At 45.8% G+C, this 16,738-nt stretch overlaps 1 protein-coding gene and 1 long non-coding RNA gene across 2 annotated transcripts in view; both read left to right on the forward strand.

Annotated features, from left to right (window-relative positions):
- The window catches only part of MAN1A2 (mannosidase alpha class 1A member 2), a 66,299-nt gene extending 54,998 nt beyond the window's left edge, over positions 1–11,301 (forward strand). Inside the window, exons 9-13 of the mRNA XM_048482791.1 lie at positions 863–978; positions 4,144–4,363; positions 5,192–5,364; positions 6,665–6,780; positions 9,656–11,301. Coding sequence (XP_048338748.1) covers positions 863–978; positions 4,144–4,363; positions 5,192–5,364; positions 6,665–6,780; positions 9,656–9,788 — 758 coding nt within the window. The 3' untranslated portion in view covers positions 9,789–11,301. The remainder of the gene's footprint in view (positions 1–862; positions 979–4,143; positions 4,364–5,191; positions 5,365–6,664; positions 6,781–9,655) is intronic.
- A 471-nt stretch (positions 11,302–11,772) lies between these two features.
- On the forward strand, positions 11,773–16,661 carry LOC125425240. Its single transcript, XR_007243334.1, has 2 exons — positions 11,773–13,980; positions 14,125–16,661. It is a non-coding gene; the product is annotated as an uncharacterized LOC125425240 (long non-coding RNA).
- Positions 16,662–16,738: the final 77 nt, after the last annotated feature.

The following is a 16,738-nucleotide window of genomic DNA, read 5'->3' on the forward strand; positions in this document are numbered from 1 at the left end:
AAAGCCAGTGACTACTACCAAGCTTACTCCCGAGTAACACACACCTCAGAGCCAACCATTTTTTCTAAACTAAAACCTAAGTATTCAGGTTAAATTGCCATGTTGGCACTTTGCAATAAATAAGTGGGTTTTGGGTTGCAATTTGGGCACTCGGTCTCGAAAAGGTTCGCCATCACTGTTATATTTGTGATATTCCAAAATAAATTGGTAAAACAACACTAATATATGATTACCATTATAATTGTCTGAGATTTTTCTTGCCAGATGTAACCCATACTGTCAAAGGATGATAATCTTATTTAATACAATTATCCATTATCTGTTCATCTTTCTCCCCTTTGATCTATTTCAAATGTAATATTTTCTGTATTCTAAGAAATTACTCATAAGCAGCACCCATCGACTAATTGCTACTGAACTCTGAGAATCCTAAATCGCACTTGTGTATAAGACACTTGAAATAACTAAGAAATACCTTTTATGAAACAGCCTGTTCTCATTTTTTTTTTTGGGGGGGGGGGGCGGAGAACAGAAAGAAAAGGTTAATTCCATTTGTTGAAATGTATTGAGCTGCTTCGGCATGATTCTGAGGTTAGACATTTTTGTGCTGCAGAGCCCAAGCTTTGTTGTATCGACAGGGGAAGGAACCGTTCTTCAGTAGCAACAAAAACAAAGTGAGATGAGTCTAAAAACAACCCCCACCCCTCGGGGAGGACTTCACTCCCATTGAACATGTTGCTAAACTGGCTCCAGATATTTCACAGCATGAATTCCTTCAGACGAGCTGAAAAGTTTTGCCTTGGCAAATGCAGGGGGCCTTGCTGGCGGGCGAGTGCTGACTTACTCCTGTTCTTGGTTCCAGATCACACCTCCATGGGCGGCTTGGGTGACAGCTTCTACGAGTACTTGCTGAAGGCTTGGCTGATGTCAGATAAGATGGACACGGAGGCAAGGAAAATGTATGATGATGCTGTTGAGGTGATTACAGTTCGTTGATGTTCCCCCGCCAACACGCTTTTGGGGTGCCCCTGGATGTTTCCTTGCAGTTGCTTTTTCTAGTGTTCGCTCCTTTTCGGGGCAGCAAAGAGTACATCATCTCCCTCTGTCTCCATGCTGTCTTGAAGCTGGTCTTGCAAATAAACATATTAAGCTAGGCCTGCAGAATCTGTCTCCTGTTAGACTGGCCGTGGTGAAGTTCCGCTTGCGATAGGAAAGGTCTTCCAAGCTTCATCCTGCATGCTCTGGAACAGTCGTTCTCAACCTTCCTAATGCCGCGACCCTTTAATACAGTTCCTCATGTTGTGGTGACCCCCAACCCTAACATTTATCCATTTTACAGATGGAGAACACTGATGCAGAGAGTCTTAGGCGACCCCTGTGAAAGGGTCGTTCGACCCCCAGGTTGAGAACCACTGCTCTGGAACATCATGCGCGGGAGCATAATTTCCTGCCAGGTGCCTGGGACTTGTGACCTAGTACACTAGGCTGGGGTGCATAGGAGAGACCCCATCCTATCCTGCCCCCCCACAAGACATGGGCCTCCTGAGAATGCTGGGGGCTAGCCTGACCTTTCCTATTTCTTGTGAGCTGGCCTACCATACTGGACTCCTAATGGGGTATAGATTTTCAAATCTTGCATGGGGTGTTGTATTCTAAATCTCTCGTGTCCAAAATTAACTTCATTCACTAGTCAGGTTGAGGAGATCGGCATGAACAGATCAGCACACACACACACACACACACACACGCGTGCACACACCCACACACACCTGCGCCGAATATTTCCCCCCTTGCTGGTTCTGTCAATGGCACAATTTACCTCTTACTGCACTATGATGAATTATTTAAAAGGTCTGGTGCTGCAGTTCCAATAGAATTCTAAATAGGCATCATAGAAAGCCTACATTTTTACAGCCCAAAACACCATCCATTGGTTCATGTTGCTGTTCTATGATTTTACGCAGCAAATAGTCATTCAGACTTCAGCCTATTCAGGCTCTGTGTTTGAAGAACAAATGGCTTGCAATACTGTTGCTTGTGAATGTAGTTATTATTCTTCAACCTTTAATTCATGCATTCCCAGTACGATACTCTAAGCCGAAGAAGGTGGAATAATAACTTGTCTTTATTTGCCAATCCACTCCATTCACATATAAAATGAGCAGCAGTGTTGGGAGGGGGCAGTCTGTATATGAGAACGAGCACATCTGTGAGGGGGGTGAGAAACCCCTTTCCTTCCTCCATCCTGTTGCTTCAAACATTTTTCTCCCCAGCTGGCTCACTTTTCAGGTATTATGGCTAGCCCAGGAGGGGTCTGCAATCTGCGGCTCTCCAGATGTTCATGGACTACAAATCCCATCAGCCCCTGCCAGCATGGGAATTGTAGTCCATGAATATCTGGAGAGCCGCAGGTTGCAGCCAATTGGCCATGCTGGCAGGGGCTGCTGGGAATTGTAGTCCATGAACATCTGGAGAGCTGCAGGTTGCAGACCCCTCCTGGGCTAGGCTGAGAAAGAAGGGCCACTTTAAATCCAGTTCTTGGAGAAAAGTGGGATATACAGATATTTTTAAGTGAGAAGGAGAGTTTGAAGTCCACTTTGTGCATTTTAAAAAACACACACGGGCCGATTACAGATGGGGCTCCAAGCACGCACCAGGAGCGGAAGCATGCCCGGGCAAGAGTTCTTGTCCCGCCGTGTCTCCTCTCGCCCCACTACTGCTTCTCGCTTTCTGCACTACAGCAGGGCAAGAGCTGGTTCTGAGTAATAAACCACAGTATGCAGAAAAGATGTGAATGAACACACGATTGCCTCCCCATGTGTAATTTGACCCCTTGAATCAGAGTTGCGGTATGGGGAAGCTCCCTAAGGTAGCTGCTGTTGTGGTAGAGAGATGAATGAGGTGTCAGTAGATCAAACAGATACTGTCATCAGTTGGTGAAAAAACAAACCTTCACTCACAGAAGGGGAGGGTCGCCAAGAAGGAATCTCCAACTTATGCAGTCTTTGAGATCTTCCTGGCCTGTTTGCAGGCCTAGGCACGTTAACTCTGTTCCAGGAGGCATGGAGGGGGCAGATCTGTGGATTCCCTTTTGTTTTAAATAAGCTCCTATAGCCAACCCATCTTAGTGTGAGGAGCTGAATGTATCGAGGAAAAGGGTGGAATGGCTAGAAGGTCCATGAGGTTCAGGCAAGCCAAGAAGAAACAATATCAACAATGCTGGGCAAGTTTGGGGGCGGGGGGAGGGTGTAGAATGCCCTACCTTGGTAGATGATCCCTGTGTGTCTTGAGAAGAGAGCTGTACCCAGATTGGTCTCACTCCTTGTGTACCATCTTCTTACCGCTGTCCCCCAACAGTACCTCTCTGTTTCTGTCCTATAGGAAGGATGGGCCCTGACCTGGATAGCCGCCCTAGACCAACCCAATATCAAAAGCTAAGCAGAGTCAGCCATAGTCAGTATTTGGATGGGAGGCCAACCAAGGAATACCAGGGTTGCTAGGCAGAGCCAGGCAACGGCAAACCACTTCTGAACGCCTCTTGCCTTGACAGTCCTACAAGGTCGCCATGTTGGCTTCGACTTAGTGATGGGGAACAAAAGGAAGTATGGATTGAAAGGACTATTTGGTGAACTCCCATCTTCCTCAAGACGGAGCAACATCTCTCTGCCCCTGTACACACACACAGTGAGGGCAGGAAGGAAGCGAGCCCCCCTCTCATTTGGAGGACTCCATTCTTTTCTCTTTTTTCACGGTTATTCACCTCTGTTAGTAGAAAACCATGTTAGGGAGTGTTCTAGCAGCATTCTCTCCTGACGTTTCGCCTGCATCTGTGGCTGGCATCTTCAGAAGATCTGAAGATCCTCTGAAGATGCCAGCCACAGATGCAGGCAAAACGTCAGGAGAGAATGCTGCTAGAACACGGCCATACAGCCCGGAAACTACACAGCACCCCAGTGATTCCGGCCGTGAAAGCCTTCGACAGTACATGTTAGGGAGGCTTGGGGGTGTTTTACGGGACAGAAAAACCTGGTTTGGGAAAACTTTTTCTTTTTGAAAGGGGTACAAGCTGCAGGAGGCACGCCTGAAGGCCTGGAAGGTTTCAACCTTTTGCAGGTAATGGGAGCTTGACCTTTATTCCCGTAGGCCATAGAGAAGCACCTTATCCGAAAATCCAACGGAGGCCTCACTTTCATTGGGGAGTGGAAGAACGGGCACCTCGAGAGGAAGATGGGCCACCTCACATGCTTTGCTGGGGGGCTGTTTGCCCTTGGGGCGGACGGCTCCCGAGATGACAAGGCTGGGCACTACCTGCAGCTGGGAGCGGAGATTGCACACACCTGCCATGAGTCGTATGACAGGACAAGTAAGAATCTCGGCTCGTCTTCACTGTTTCACCATAAGACTCCTTCCCTTTACCCCTTTCCGTTGGGGCCAACTGAGAGCCCAAGAGAGGGGACAGAGCTGGTATAAACTTCTGAAGAGATGTGTTTTGAGTCGGTTACTTGGTTGTGAGGGGAGAACATGTGCAGAGTTCTAAAACAAGAATGTCAAAGTTCTAAAACGAGATGTGGAATGTCCCAGTGGCTTCTGGGAACTATTGAGCTAGAAAAAGAGGCTATTATGACCCACTTTTATATCTTGTATATAGCACAGGATTCTTTGCTTTAAAGCATTGCCAACTAGATGATAAATGGAAACATTAGTTTCATCCTTATTGACTAGAATTTTCAGAAGTTCAGGTGATTTTATGGTTACCTTTTTACTTGAATGTAAGGATATTACTATTTTTTACACAGCGGTGAAGTTTTGTTATATAGCCAGTAGAGTGCTGGTGTAACAAAATTGTAACCTTGCTGGTTGTGTACAGATTACCCCCTCATGTTTTTTTTATCTCTTTCACCATTAGTTCTTACATACATCAGAATTACCTCAATTCTGGGGGTTAAATTTATTTATATATTTATATATTTATAGGATCCTCAGTGGGCATCTAAACTAGCTTGGTCAATTAGCATTTCTCTATGTCCTATATGGTAGTCTGGGGGGCAGTGCGTGTGTGCGCATGCAGCTGCAAACGCTTGCAGTAGAAAGTGCTTGAGTTTCTTTGTCACAGGCATGTTTTGCTACAGCAATGCCAAATAAGTTGAAGAGATTAAAAGGTTTCTCCTTTTCTCCTTTCCCCCCTCTGCAGCATTAAAACTGGGTCCCGAAGCTTTCAAATTTGACGGTGGCGTAGAGGCCGTTGCAGTGCGGCAGAATGAAAAGTACTACATTTTGAGGCCAGAGGTGATAGAAACCTATTGGTACATGTGGCGCTTCACACACGACCCCAAATACAGGCAGTGGGGCTGGGAAGCAGCACAGGTAACCATTTCCTCTACGAGAAGGCCCAAGTGTTCACAAACAAGCCACGTACTAGAAATGCTGAGCATTGTGTTGCTAGGGAGAGGCTTCGGAGAAGGGCCTGTTTCACACAGGAAGAAATAGGAGCACGTTCAGGGAAAATCGCTCCACTATAGTAGCAGACCAGGCTGGCCTAATCTCATCAAAGATCAGAAGCTAAGCAGGGTTGGCCCTGGTTATGGTGTGGATGGGGGACCTCCAAGGGATACCAGGGTTGCTACACGCAGGCGGGCATAAATCAGCTGCAACTTGATGACACTTGCCCCATCCACCATAGCATTAGGCACTTGGCAGAACTAGGAAAGGAGGGTGTGATTCCTGGAGGGCCCGTGTGGTGTAGTGAATAAGAGCAGGTGGGCGCTAATCTGGAGAATGAGGTTTGATTCTTCAGTCCGCCACATGAGTGGTGGACTCCTACAAACAGCACACAGGTGAACCAGATCTGTTTTCCCACTCATACATTCCAGCTGGGTGATCTTGGACTAGTCACGGTTCTCTCTGAACTCTCTCAGCCCCACTTTCCTCACAAGGTGTCTGTTGTGGGGAGAGGACGGGAAAGGAGTTTGTAAGCTGCCTTGAGTCTCTGTACAGGAGAGAAAAGTGAGGCATAAATCCAAACTCCTCCTCTTCTTCTAACTTCCTGTCCTATGTCAATGGGCTCACAAAACGTTGATCTATACCCGTGGTGGCGAACCTTTGGCAGCCAATTGGCCATGCTGGCAGGGGCTGATGGGAATTGTAGTCCATAACATCTGGAGTGCCAAAGGTTCACCACCACTGATCTATACTAGAAAAAAACACTAGAGGCAGCAGAGTTTATAAGACATGTATTTGCTTGGAAGCATACAGTATGTTCTTGTAGCTGAAGGCTGGGCTGTTCTGTATCAAACGTCTTTCTCGAAGAACTGCATTTCAGTAGCACCTCAGAGACCAAAAGGATTTTTGGGATATGAGCTTTCAAGAGGCAAAGCTCCCTTCGACTCTTGAAAGCTGATCCCCCCAAAAATCTCACTGGTCTCCAAAGCACCACTGGATTTGAATTTCGCTCTTCTAATGCCATCCAATACGGCTACCCTCTGAAACATTCTTTCTTTCAAGTTGAGCTGGAACACACCTGAGTGAAGGGGCACTCCCTCTCTTTGGCTTACAGAGAGCAAAATTTGTGCTCCTGGTCGCAATTAAATTGGGTACCTGTCCAGGAGATCCTGGCCTGAGCTGGCTGCTAACCAGTGTCATGGTGAGCTTTCCCTTTCTCCCGTAGGCCATAGACAAATACTGCCGAGTGAGCGGTGGATTTTCTGGGGTTAAGGATGTCTACTCCTCGGCTCCCACATATGACGACGTGCAGCAAAGTTTCTTCCTCGCCGAAACACTAAAGTAAGCAAACTTTTTTTCTCGGTATCTGTCTGAGGGAACAGTAGGGGTCGTAGAAGAGCAACGTGTCTCTGGAATAACTCTTGGTTTGTTTTGAGCAATCGTTCAGCTGATAGAGAGGGGAGACACATTGTACTAAAAGAGATCATTCCCGATATCGGAGCCCACAGGCATAGGATGTAAATACAAATCCACTGATGGAAGGGCAGCCCCAGGGTGTGTGGGCTCTTAGATTGCCAGAATGCACAATGTATCATAATATCACCAACCATGCTAAAGTATTTCACGCAAGTACTAATTAATGACAAGAGAAATGACATCCACCTGTGTGCAGCTATGTCGGGGGGCGGGGAGATATCTATGGCAGTGGTGGTGAACCTTTGGCACTCCAGATGTTATGGACTACAATTCCCATCAGCCCCTGCCAGCATGGTCAATTGACCATGCTGGCAGGGGCTGATGGGAATTGTAGTCCATAACATCTGGAGTGCCAAAGGTTCACCACCACGGATCTATGGGAATGACTTTGAGCAGACAAAGGTAGGATTTCAGTGTTCTGTGCGGCTGTGAGATGACAAGAGAGCCAGCTGAGGGATTATTGCCTTTGCCCACCCTTGATTTCCGCTTACCCATCACATCCTGAGTCCTTGTGGGGCAGGGGACCGCAGTGTTGCCAGGGGGAAGGAGCAGGTAAAATGAAGCAGCTCCGCAGAATTCGTCATATAACTGGATTTGGTAAAATACTCCGGAACTATCTCCTTGGGTAGTTAATCTATTCCCAGTTTTTCATGTGTGTTGAGGAAGTATCCCTAATTGAAAACCAGCTCTCCGATATGGAGGACAAGCCTTCAGTCTACCACAGGTGGGTCCCGTGTGAGGAAAACAGCGCTCATTTGGGGTTTCTTTGTCACTAGGGATGTGTTCTTTTTCAGTAACTCTGGTCTCCCTTAATACATTGACAGACGCTCTCACCTCCTAGAACTCTCGCTTTATGGAAGTACACTTGTGGTTTTGTTAAACAGGCACAATTGTTGAACTGCGTGGGTCACTGTTCCGGTTTCTTATCTAACAAACACCACAAGGTGACCTGAAGGGCTTTCAAACGAAAACCCTGCCATTTCTGTTCTGTGAAGGCAATCCAAAAAGCTCACCGGTGTGGAATAGGGGGTTCCTTGGGGATGCCAGTGTGCAAAAGGGGGTTGCTTGGGAGATGCCGACTGTGACTGTTTATGATGGTTTTAGTTTAAAAATTTGAACTGGGAAAGATGTCACATCTTCAGCATCTTCGGGGATGAGGCGGCCTATAAATTTAACAAATAAATAAAATAAATAAATATCTTCTGGTAGTGTCAGAGAACTGCCTGCTTTTGAAAATCAGGCCTTGGGCACCATCTCAAAGGCTTTCACAAGCCTTAGGCAGCACCAAGCTGCAGGTTAAAAGTCAAAAAGGAAATGTGGAACCTCTAAGCTGCATTTCCTTCCAGCTCTTCAGCCGTTGGCAGAATCCCAAGTGTGCACTGCCTGTATATACATGCGAGTTGTCTGAATATGACTTATGGGGGTGCAGCAAGGCCTTTGGTGGAGAGAGAATATTTTTAGCAATCCAGTCAAATGATCAGTCAAAGTTTGTGACCCCATATGCTGGGTTCTGTGTTGTTCCAGCAGAGGGCTGTGCTGGAAGGAGATTTTCTCATGTCTTCCTCAGTAGGTGTCTGTGAATCTCAAAAATGTGATGCAGAGAGTTGTGGGGGCAGGGAGAGCATATGAATGAAGAGCCACAGGGAAGCATAGGATTTCGTTTCTTGCGCCAAAATGTGGTGGAGTGCGGGGAGGCCGTATGATTTTTGCCCACTTTCTTGTGCAGTTTTGAGGCTTCCAACTCTTAGTATTGCTTCCCCCCCACCCACCCCCCACCCCCCGCTGGTAGAAGGGGAGAGGCAGGAAAAGACCTCCCGCACTTTGTTCTGGCATCACACAGAATCCAATCCCTTGTCTTTAATCCCTGCAGCATTGCAGCTCTAGTAGAACTGGTTTTAATTGACTAACAAGACAGCAGATTTTTTTATTACAGCAAGCGTGGTGTAGTAGCTAAGAGCGGTGGACTCTAATCTGGAGAACTGGGTTTGATTCCCTCACTTCTACACATGATGCTTGCTGGGTGACTTTGGGCCAGTCACGGTTCTCTCCGAACTCTCTCAGCCCCACCTGTTGTGGGGAGAGGAAGGGAAGGAGTTTGTAAACTGCCTTGAGACTCCTTGCAGAAGAGAAGGGCGGGGTATAAATCCCAAATCCTCCTCCACCGCTTCTTTTTCTGCTGCTTCTCCTTCTTCCAGCAGTGGCGTAGGAGGTTAAGAGCTCGTGTATCTAATCTGGAGGAACCGGGTTTGATTCCCCGCTCTGCCGCCTGAGCTGTGGAGGCTTATCTGGGGAATTCAGATTAGCCTGTACACTCCCACACACGCCAGCTGGGTGACCTTGGGCTAGTCACAGCTTCTCGGAGCTCTCTCAGCCCCACCCACCTCACAGGGTGTTTGTTGTGAGGGGGGAAGGGCAAGGAGATTGTGAGCCCCTTTGAGTCTCCTGCAGGAGAGAAAGGGGGGATATAAATCCAAACTCTTCTTCTTCTTCCATCCTTTAGCAAAAAATACCCTTTTCCCTCAGAACCATTGTTCCTATGCAAATTCATGCAGGTTTAATTCATGAACTGGGAGAGTTCTTGAATTAGAATGTAGCTCTTTGCTTAAAATCCTGCAGTATGTGAAATTAGTCAGAGTGCTTGGTGCTAGATTTGATAGAGGGATCAAACTTCTGGTTGCTTGCACACTTGGCAAAGAAAGAAGTCACTCCAACATGTGTTTTTCTCTTCCCGATGTCCCAGGTATCTGTATCTGCTATTTTCCAATGATGATCTCCTACCTTTGGATCATTGGGTTTTTAACACGGAAGCTCACCCTCTACCTATTCTGCGTCTCGCCAACACGACACTTTCAGGAAATCATGTGTATCGATAGAATCGGTTCCAGCAGAAGGACAAAAGACTTCGTTTTAGCTGTGTTTTGTTTACATGGACCACTTTGGACTTGAGGCTTGAGAGGAGACTTGGCAATTTGCATAACGGACCTTGTCCTCTGAATTAAAAGAGTACCCAAACTCTTGAGCATGTAGATAAATGAACCCTTCGGGGCGGGGTGGGGACAATTCCATTTTATACATGACCAAAACAATCTACTACGGTACGTTGCCGGAAAGAAGAGACTTTGTATATTTGCAACTGAGAAGCGGGAGCATGGGGTGTAAGAATTCAGAAGCCCTCGGACGCATTTCCCCACCCGTGGGCAAGAGGGAGCTGTGACTGCCACCGAGCAGTCTTTGCAGGGAGCGGCCTCTTGCTTTGAGGACCGGGATTTCTGAGTCTCGTCATTCTGCTTTTTCTTTCGGCGACGGCATGAGCAAAAACTGTGGCGGGCAGCAGAAGCGCACGACTTGCACCCGGCTGTGGGGTTCCTCAGCCCCAGTTTTGAATTTCCTGTCAGTCTGTCCAGACCGGCAGCCATTCCCAGTGCCTCTTGAGACCCTTGCCTCTTTTTAAGAACAGTGATGGTACCAATCAAACGTTCGCCCTTGTACTTTTTCTTCACTCTCAACAGAAACACGGAAAGGATCAGCGACATCCTCTCTCGTCTTAGGATTTGGAAAGGTCCGTTGGCTGCAGATTTGCTTCTTGCACTGTGTGGGATGAGAGAGCCCCCCCCACACACACACACACTGCAGTCTGCTGCGTAGTCCAGATTCCCTTCCAACTAGATCGCAGGAACTGGCGCACGTCTATGAAGCCTGGAGTTTCATTCAGCCTCTCACTCTTTTTTTTTTTTTACTTTGTACAGCGTTCAAAATGTGATGTTCGTTAATGAACCCTGTGAATCAGACTGTTACCTGGACGTAACAGCGCTTGCTTTTGGATCTTGCCGAGGAGGAAAAGTTTGTCAGCTCTTTCTCAAACGGCGTGCGCACGCACATACACAGGCACATAGGAAGCCCTGCCATTTGGCCTGCAAGTGAAGCTCAACATAAGACCCTCTTTCCCTTTGATAGTAGAGATCTGCTAAACAGGCATTTGAGAGGAATTTTTTTAAAATTCATAATATACTCTTCTTGTTCACTTCAGTTTGGCCTTGGCAACAATTTGGTTTATAGCTGCTCTATAAAATTGGGCCTTTGAGCTCCCCTTCCCACCCCTTCAATTAATGGGAGGCACCCAATCTCCTGAGCTGGATGTTTAAAGGTATTTTGTGACTACGTAGGCTGGGATTTGGATTCCCTAGTAAATGCAAATAAGCATTTATTTATTTTTGTCAGCGTTCAGCCCTTCTAATGGAGTGCTGGCATTCATCAACTATCTCTAAGAGTGCAATGTCAACATTAGCCCTAATAAATTCAAAAATACACACGTTGCACTCTGGCTGTGTCTAATCTTATATATTAATCTTATATATAATTGAACAACTCAACACTTCTATTTGTATTTACATTTCCTTATTTCTCCGACAAGGTTCTTAAAAATACAGCATAAGTCTTCCAACTCTTATAACTAAACATAAATCATCACTTAGTCCATTCAATTCTCTATTCAGCAACAAAACTTCAGTTCCATATAGTCCATGTATCAATTCTGTAGGTTCTACATAGAAACGTCTCGCGCATAAAGACAAACGGAAGGCAGAGATGGGAGCGGGCAACTCTTAACAGAGAGCCAATATACCCATTAGAAGCCTCAAAGAACTGATGGAAGTTGTTTGAACATACTGGCATACTGAGGAAGACGCACGAAAACGTTCTATACACGCGAGACGTTTCTATGTAGAACCTACAGAATTGATACATGGACTATATGGAACTGAAGTTTTGTTGCTGAATAGAGAATTGAATGGACTAAGTGATGATTTATGTTTAGTTATAAGAGTTGGAAGACTTATGCTGTATTTTTAAGAACCTTGTCGGAGAAATAAGGAAATGTAAATACAAATAGAAGTGTTGAGTTGTTCAATTATATATAAGATTAATATATAAGATTAGACACAGCCAGAGTGCAACGTGTGTATTTTTGAGTTTATTTGGGCTAGTGCTGGCATTCATACCGCCAGGGGGAAATACTCTTACGTTGGCCGAGTTTTTCACGCCCTTTTGTTTATTACCATGCTTCCAAAGCAAACAACAGATCTGCTGCCCAGCGAACTGTGCAATCAAGTAAGTTGTTAACGTAAGATCCAATCGTAGTGACGGATTAAATTCTGGGAAACGGACTGAAATTGCCCCAGTTTTTATTGGCACGCAGGCAGGGCCTGTGGAAATTGCCCTGACCAGAAGCAGGCTGCAGTCTAATGTGTCATCTGGTCTTTTGTGCGTTTCTTCTAGCTTAGGGATTTGCAGCACAGGGAAGTCTAAAAACAAACGGGTGGTTTTTAAAGGAGACATTGACTGTAGGTGTCCAGAAGGGATTGTTGCAGAAATCAGAAGGGCCGAGGTTCCCATGCTTCGCCTCTTGTTTTCTGGGGCCTCCTGTCTTTGGTTTTTATGCCTGTCTGTTTTCCAGAAAACGTAGACTTTTCCCCATTCCCTCCACAAACACAGAATTCCAGGCTCTGCACAAAACTTCAAGCAAGGTACACAGGCGACGAATATGTGCAATTTTAGGTGGTGTCATCCCAGCTTTAGAACGGGGGGGGGGGGGGGATGTTTTAAATTCCGGATCTAAGCCGCTGTTTCTAGAACAGGTCTGTCCGTGAAGCAGTCGATTGTTCTTATGGGTTTTAACAGCCATTCTTTATGTCTTCTCCTTGAAATCAGTGGCAAAACTCTATATGGTGCGTGATGTAGGTCCAAAGTGTCTGCTTTGCCAAAGAGTAATGGGGGGGGGGGGGGAGAAATAGCGTAAAATAGTTCTCAGACTACATAGAAGGGGGCCGGTTTGGAACTGGGCTTTCAGCCGCCTCTTCTCTGTATTGAAGCAGTGCATACGGATACAGGACTCTTGTACTTAAAAGTACTACGTTACTGCTAAATTATCATCTTTAATTGTCCTTCTGTTCTGCAGTAGAACTATGACATCACAAACAATGCTGTTACGATTAGGGATGTTTATAGTATTCTTCTGGTCGGACATTGGGGGCTTCCAGTTCATCTGATCTTTGCAGAACCGCACCCAAGATGTTGATGATCCATCCATCCTCCATCATTCCTTTGTGTATTTTGTTTGTCACAAAGTGCAGGCGCTATTTGCCACCATTTTCCCCCTCTCCCCTGCCAGCATTGGTTATCAAGAGCACACGAGCATTGCGTGCGTTGGTTCAAGCATGCAGAAAGAAATTTTGATGCGATAGCACAATGCACTGGGCTGCGTTGAGCGTCGCAAAAAATAACCCCTCGGTGACAGGTGAGGCTGTGCCGCGAGATTGCATTTTGTTCAGCATTCTGTGTCCACAGGTAAGGAGCGGAAGAGAGGGCAGGTTGAGAATCGGGCAAGCTGCAATTCAAACAAATGTGAAACTAGTTTTAGCATTTTTTCAGGCTAATCTGGAGAGGATGGCTGAGCAGAATGTGAAGGCAGAGCCAAAACCCAGTCAAGTTGAAATGTAATAGGAAGACGTGTTCACGAAGAGTTTCTGTCTAACTCCCTTAGCTGGAGACAACGATAGAGAAAAATGGGATTCCATTACAGCTCAGGTGTTAGTACACCTTGTGAGAGAGGAAGGGAGAAGGTGCGCATGTGATGCCCTCTATAGCGACATCCCTACCCAAAGACTGCTGTAGTCAGAGCAGATGGAAAGAACTACGTGCCTCCAGAGGTGTTGCTTGATTGGGGCGGGTGTGGGGGAGGGATCTGAGAAACTCCCGTGGAGAACTCTCCCTACAGTGGATTCCATGGCTGGTGTTTACATTAACCACAAAAATAAAACTTGAAGTTCAGAATCGTGAATTACTGCCATGCTCAAGTAAACGGTGACCTTATTTCCTGAGAACTAGAAGCTGGCTGGACTGCATTCCGAGCATCATTCAAACTAATCATCTAATTAGTATTTAATGACTTATGGCAACTACATCTGCTCTATTTGGAAGGAGTGGTTGAAAGTTAGATTTTCCGCTCTTGTTGTAATTGCTAGTAATTGGAACCCTGTATGTGGTGGCTCTGCTCCTGTGAGGTTATCTGTTTGTGTCAAGGGGCTAAGGCAGTGGTGGCGAACCTTTGGCACTCCAGAGGTTATGGACTACAATTCCCATCAGCCTCTGCCAGCATGCCAATTGGCCATGCTGGCAGGGGCTGATGGGAATTGTAGTCCATAACATCTGGAGCGCCAAAGGTTCGCCACCACGGGGCTAAGGGAAAGCACGGGGTATCTCTCTGAGCTCTCTTGCGTTCCTCCAAAAAAAAGCCCTCTCTTCAAATTACCCACAGAGTACCTGCTTTGCTCCTACAGAGGAGTAACGAAGGACAGAGATGTGTATGAGAGAAGACAGCATTAAATAGAGCCTGAAACAGAAAATCCAGACTCTATTTGCACTGTGGTGCTTGCCTTCTCACTACTGCCTGGCAAAATTTCTGACTAAGGCTTTCAGGATTAATATGCAGCCATTAGCTAATAAACTGCAAATAAACCTTTACTTAATTGAGTTTGAGTATAGTACTTGATGGTTCCCCTCCTTGTTGGCATACCATCTCCCTTCCTTTCAAGCTAATACAGTATATGCACTGCCTACAGATAAAACTCTAGGACACAGGTGTCAGACTCGTGGTCCTCCAGATGATATGGACTACAATTCCCATCACCCCCTGCCAGCACCATGCTGGCAGGGGCTGATGAGAACTGTAGTCCATAGCATGTGGAGGGCCGCGAGTTTGACACCTGTGCTGGAAGTTGTGCTCCTTTTTAATTTGACTGAACAGGAGCAAGTCCTGATCAGCAATTCCAAAACAAAATTACGGCCACAAAGGATAGGTGTTCTGTTCAGGCTTCCATTCCAGTTGCATCACACAAATGCAGATAGGCTGAAGGAACGAATTCACACGCTGTGACTTGTATGTTGCCTGCTGTTATTACTGGATAACAGTGCTATTAAAACACTAAAACATTAAAACACAGATTCCCAGCCTAATGCATGATACACATATGATCAAATATAACAATTTTTAATAACGTATGAACTCATCCAGAATCTATCTGTAGCAAGGGGTTAGTAAAAAGTTAGTAATTTTTTTTGGTGAGGGGGGTGGTTTAAAGAAGAAAAAACAGGGTATAAGTTCAAAGATACATCAAGGATAGCTTAGAAGTACTAAGTGTTTTTTTTCCTTAGTCTGCAACTGCCATGGTAGTCTTTACCAGGACGTCTCAAAGGGAATCTTTTCATTTGGTTATTGCATTCTGTCCAAAAACGCAGTTCTGTCTTAACCCATAATTTTACAGCAAGGCTGCTTTCTCCAAAGAAAACCCTCCAAAGCTTGTAATTTCCTTAGCATAACCTTACTGAGGGATATCTACCAAAAGAATAGTTTCTTTCACATGGGCAGCCGTATCCTTGGCTTCATTACTGTCCACTTGTGAGCTGGCAGCTCATTGGTTGAGCTGGCTGCGTTGGAAAAACTCATGTTGGCAGTAAAATGCCAATTCCTCCTGTGGTGGCTCACCTTTGCCCGCAAGTCGTCACTTGATGGCATCATCTAGTGTTGAGCATGCCTGTGCGAGTCGGGTTTTAAAAGATGTGCCTCAACCGCCTTCCTTTGTTCGCCCCTAAAAACGCAGCATGACTTACGCAGAGCTGCGGAACACTTTTTTAAAAATTCTTTTTTAACACAGAGGTTTCTAGAACTCCAGTTTAGTACCATCAACCAAAAGCAAATTCTCTAATCCGCTTATCCTGTTAAAAGTTCGTCACATTAAAGAAAAAGAAAAAAAATCAGCAGGTACCTTTTTCTGGAATTTCATTCTTGACTATCTAGTGAGAAGAGCTGGGAATTGAGATGGCCTTAAAAGCATTCTCCATAGATGCTGAAAATAGGTAGCTGGTTGAAATAATCCCTCCACCCGTACACACCCTTCAGCAGCTTACTTACGCGTTGAAAAGCCATAAATATCTTGGGCATAACTCCTCTAAGAGAAGCCCGGGTCCCAATGAGCACAGACTGTGTCTGCTTACCACTTCTGCTTGGCTTAGTAATTTATAGACACGCTTTTTGAATCTCTGTTCTACCTTTATTAAGGCCAAACTGCTTCTGCCTTTTTGGGACTAGCTAGCCTTGCCCTGTCCAAATGGCAATCGCTGACAGCTGGTTCAGCCCCACGGAACGCTACAGCAGTGTTTGGAAGGGGGGGCTCTTCCGTGGGCTCGGGCATCAGCCCCGTGACTGGGACAGAGCTTTTCATGTCATTAAAAACCTTACAGATGATCGCTTGAGTTGGGGAGTAGTGTTCGGAGGCACGTTTTTCATTCATTGTGCTGGCGAATGTTGTTTTTTACCCTGTGCGCGCTGGGTTGCCGTGAGCGATTAATTGAAGAGGGGCCCTGGCTCATAATTATGACTTAAGACATCAGGCTGTCAGCGGCGCGGTTTCTGATGACCACTGGCCTGGGGGGTGACTCTGCTGATATAGCCAATCTGTCTTTTAAATGTTGCTATTCATAGGGGATGTTGACCTGTCAACCTGCTTCTAGTCACTTTCCTAAAATTTATAATTATTTTTCTTTTCTTTTGAAATATTAAAAGGGCAAGAAATCAGCCTTGTGGACTGGGAAAGCGTCCAGCTCTCTCTGAGCTGGTATCCTGCATATATAATTTTTAAAGGTTTAAAAAGACTATTGTATATAAAAAATAAAGAATGTCTTTAAAAGAAAAAGCATTTCCTATGTCCTGATTCTGTCTGTCTGTCTCTCTCTTTTTTTTGGCTGAAGAATCAGTAGGGATATTTTGGAA

Source organism: Sphaerodactylus townsendi, unplaced genomic scaffold, assembly GCF_021028975.2.
Source record: "Sphaerodactylus townsendi isolate TG3544 unplaced genomic scaffold, MPM_Stown_v2.3 scaffold_23, whole genome shotgun sequence".
NCBI classification, from domain to species: Eukaryota; Metazoa; Chordata; class Lepidosauria; order Squamata; family Sphaerodactylidae; genus Sphaerodactylus; species Sphaerodactylus townsendi.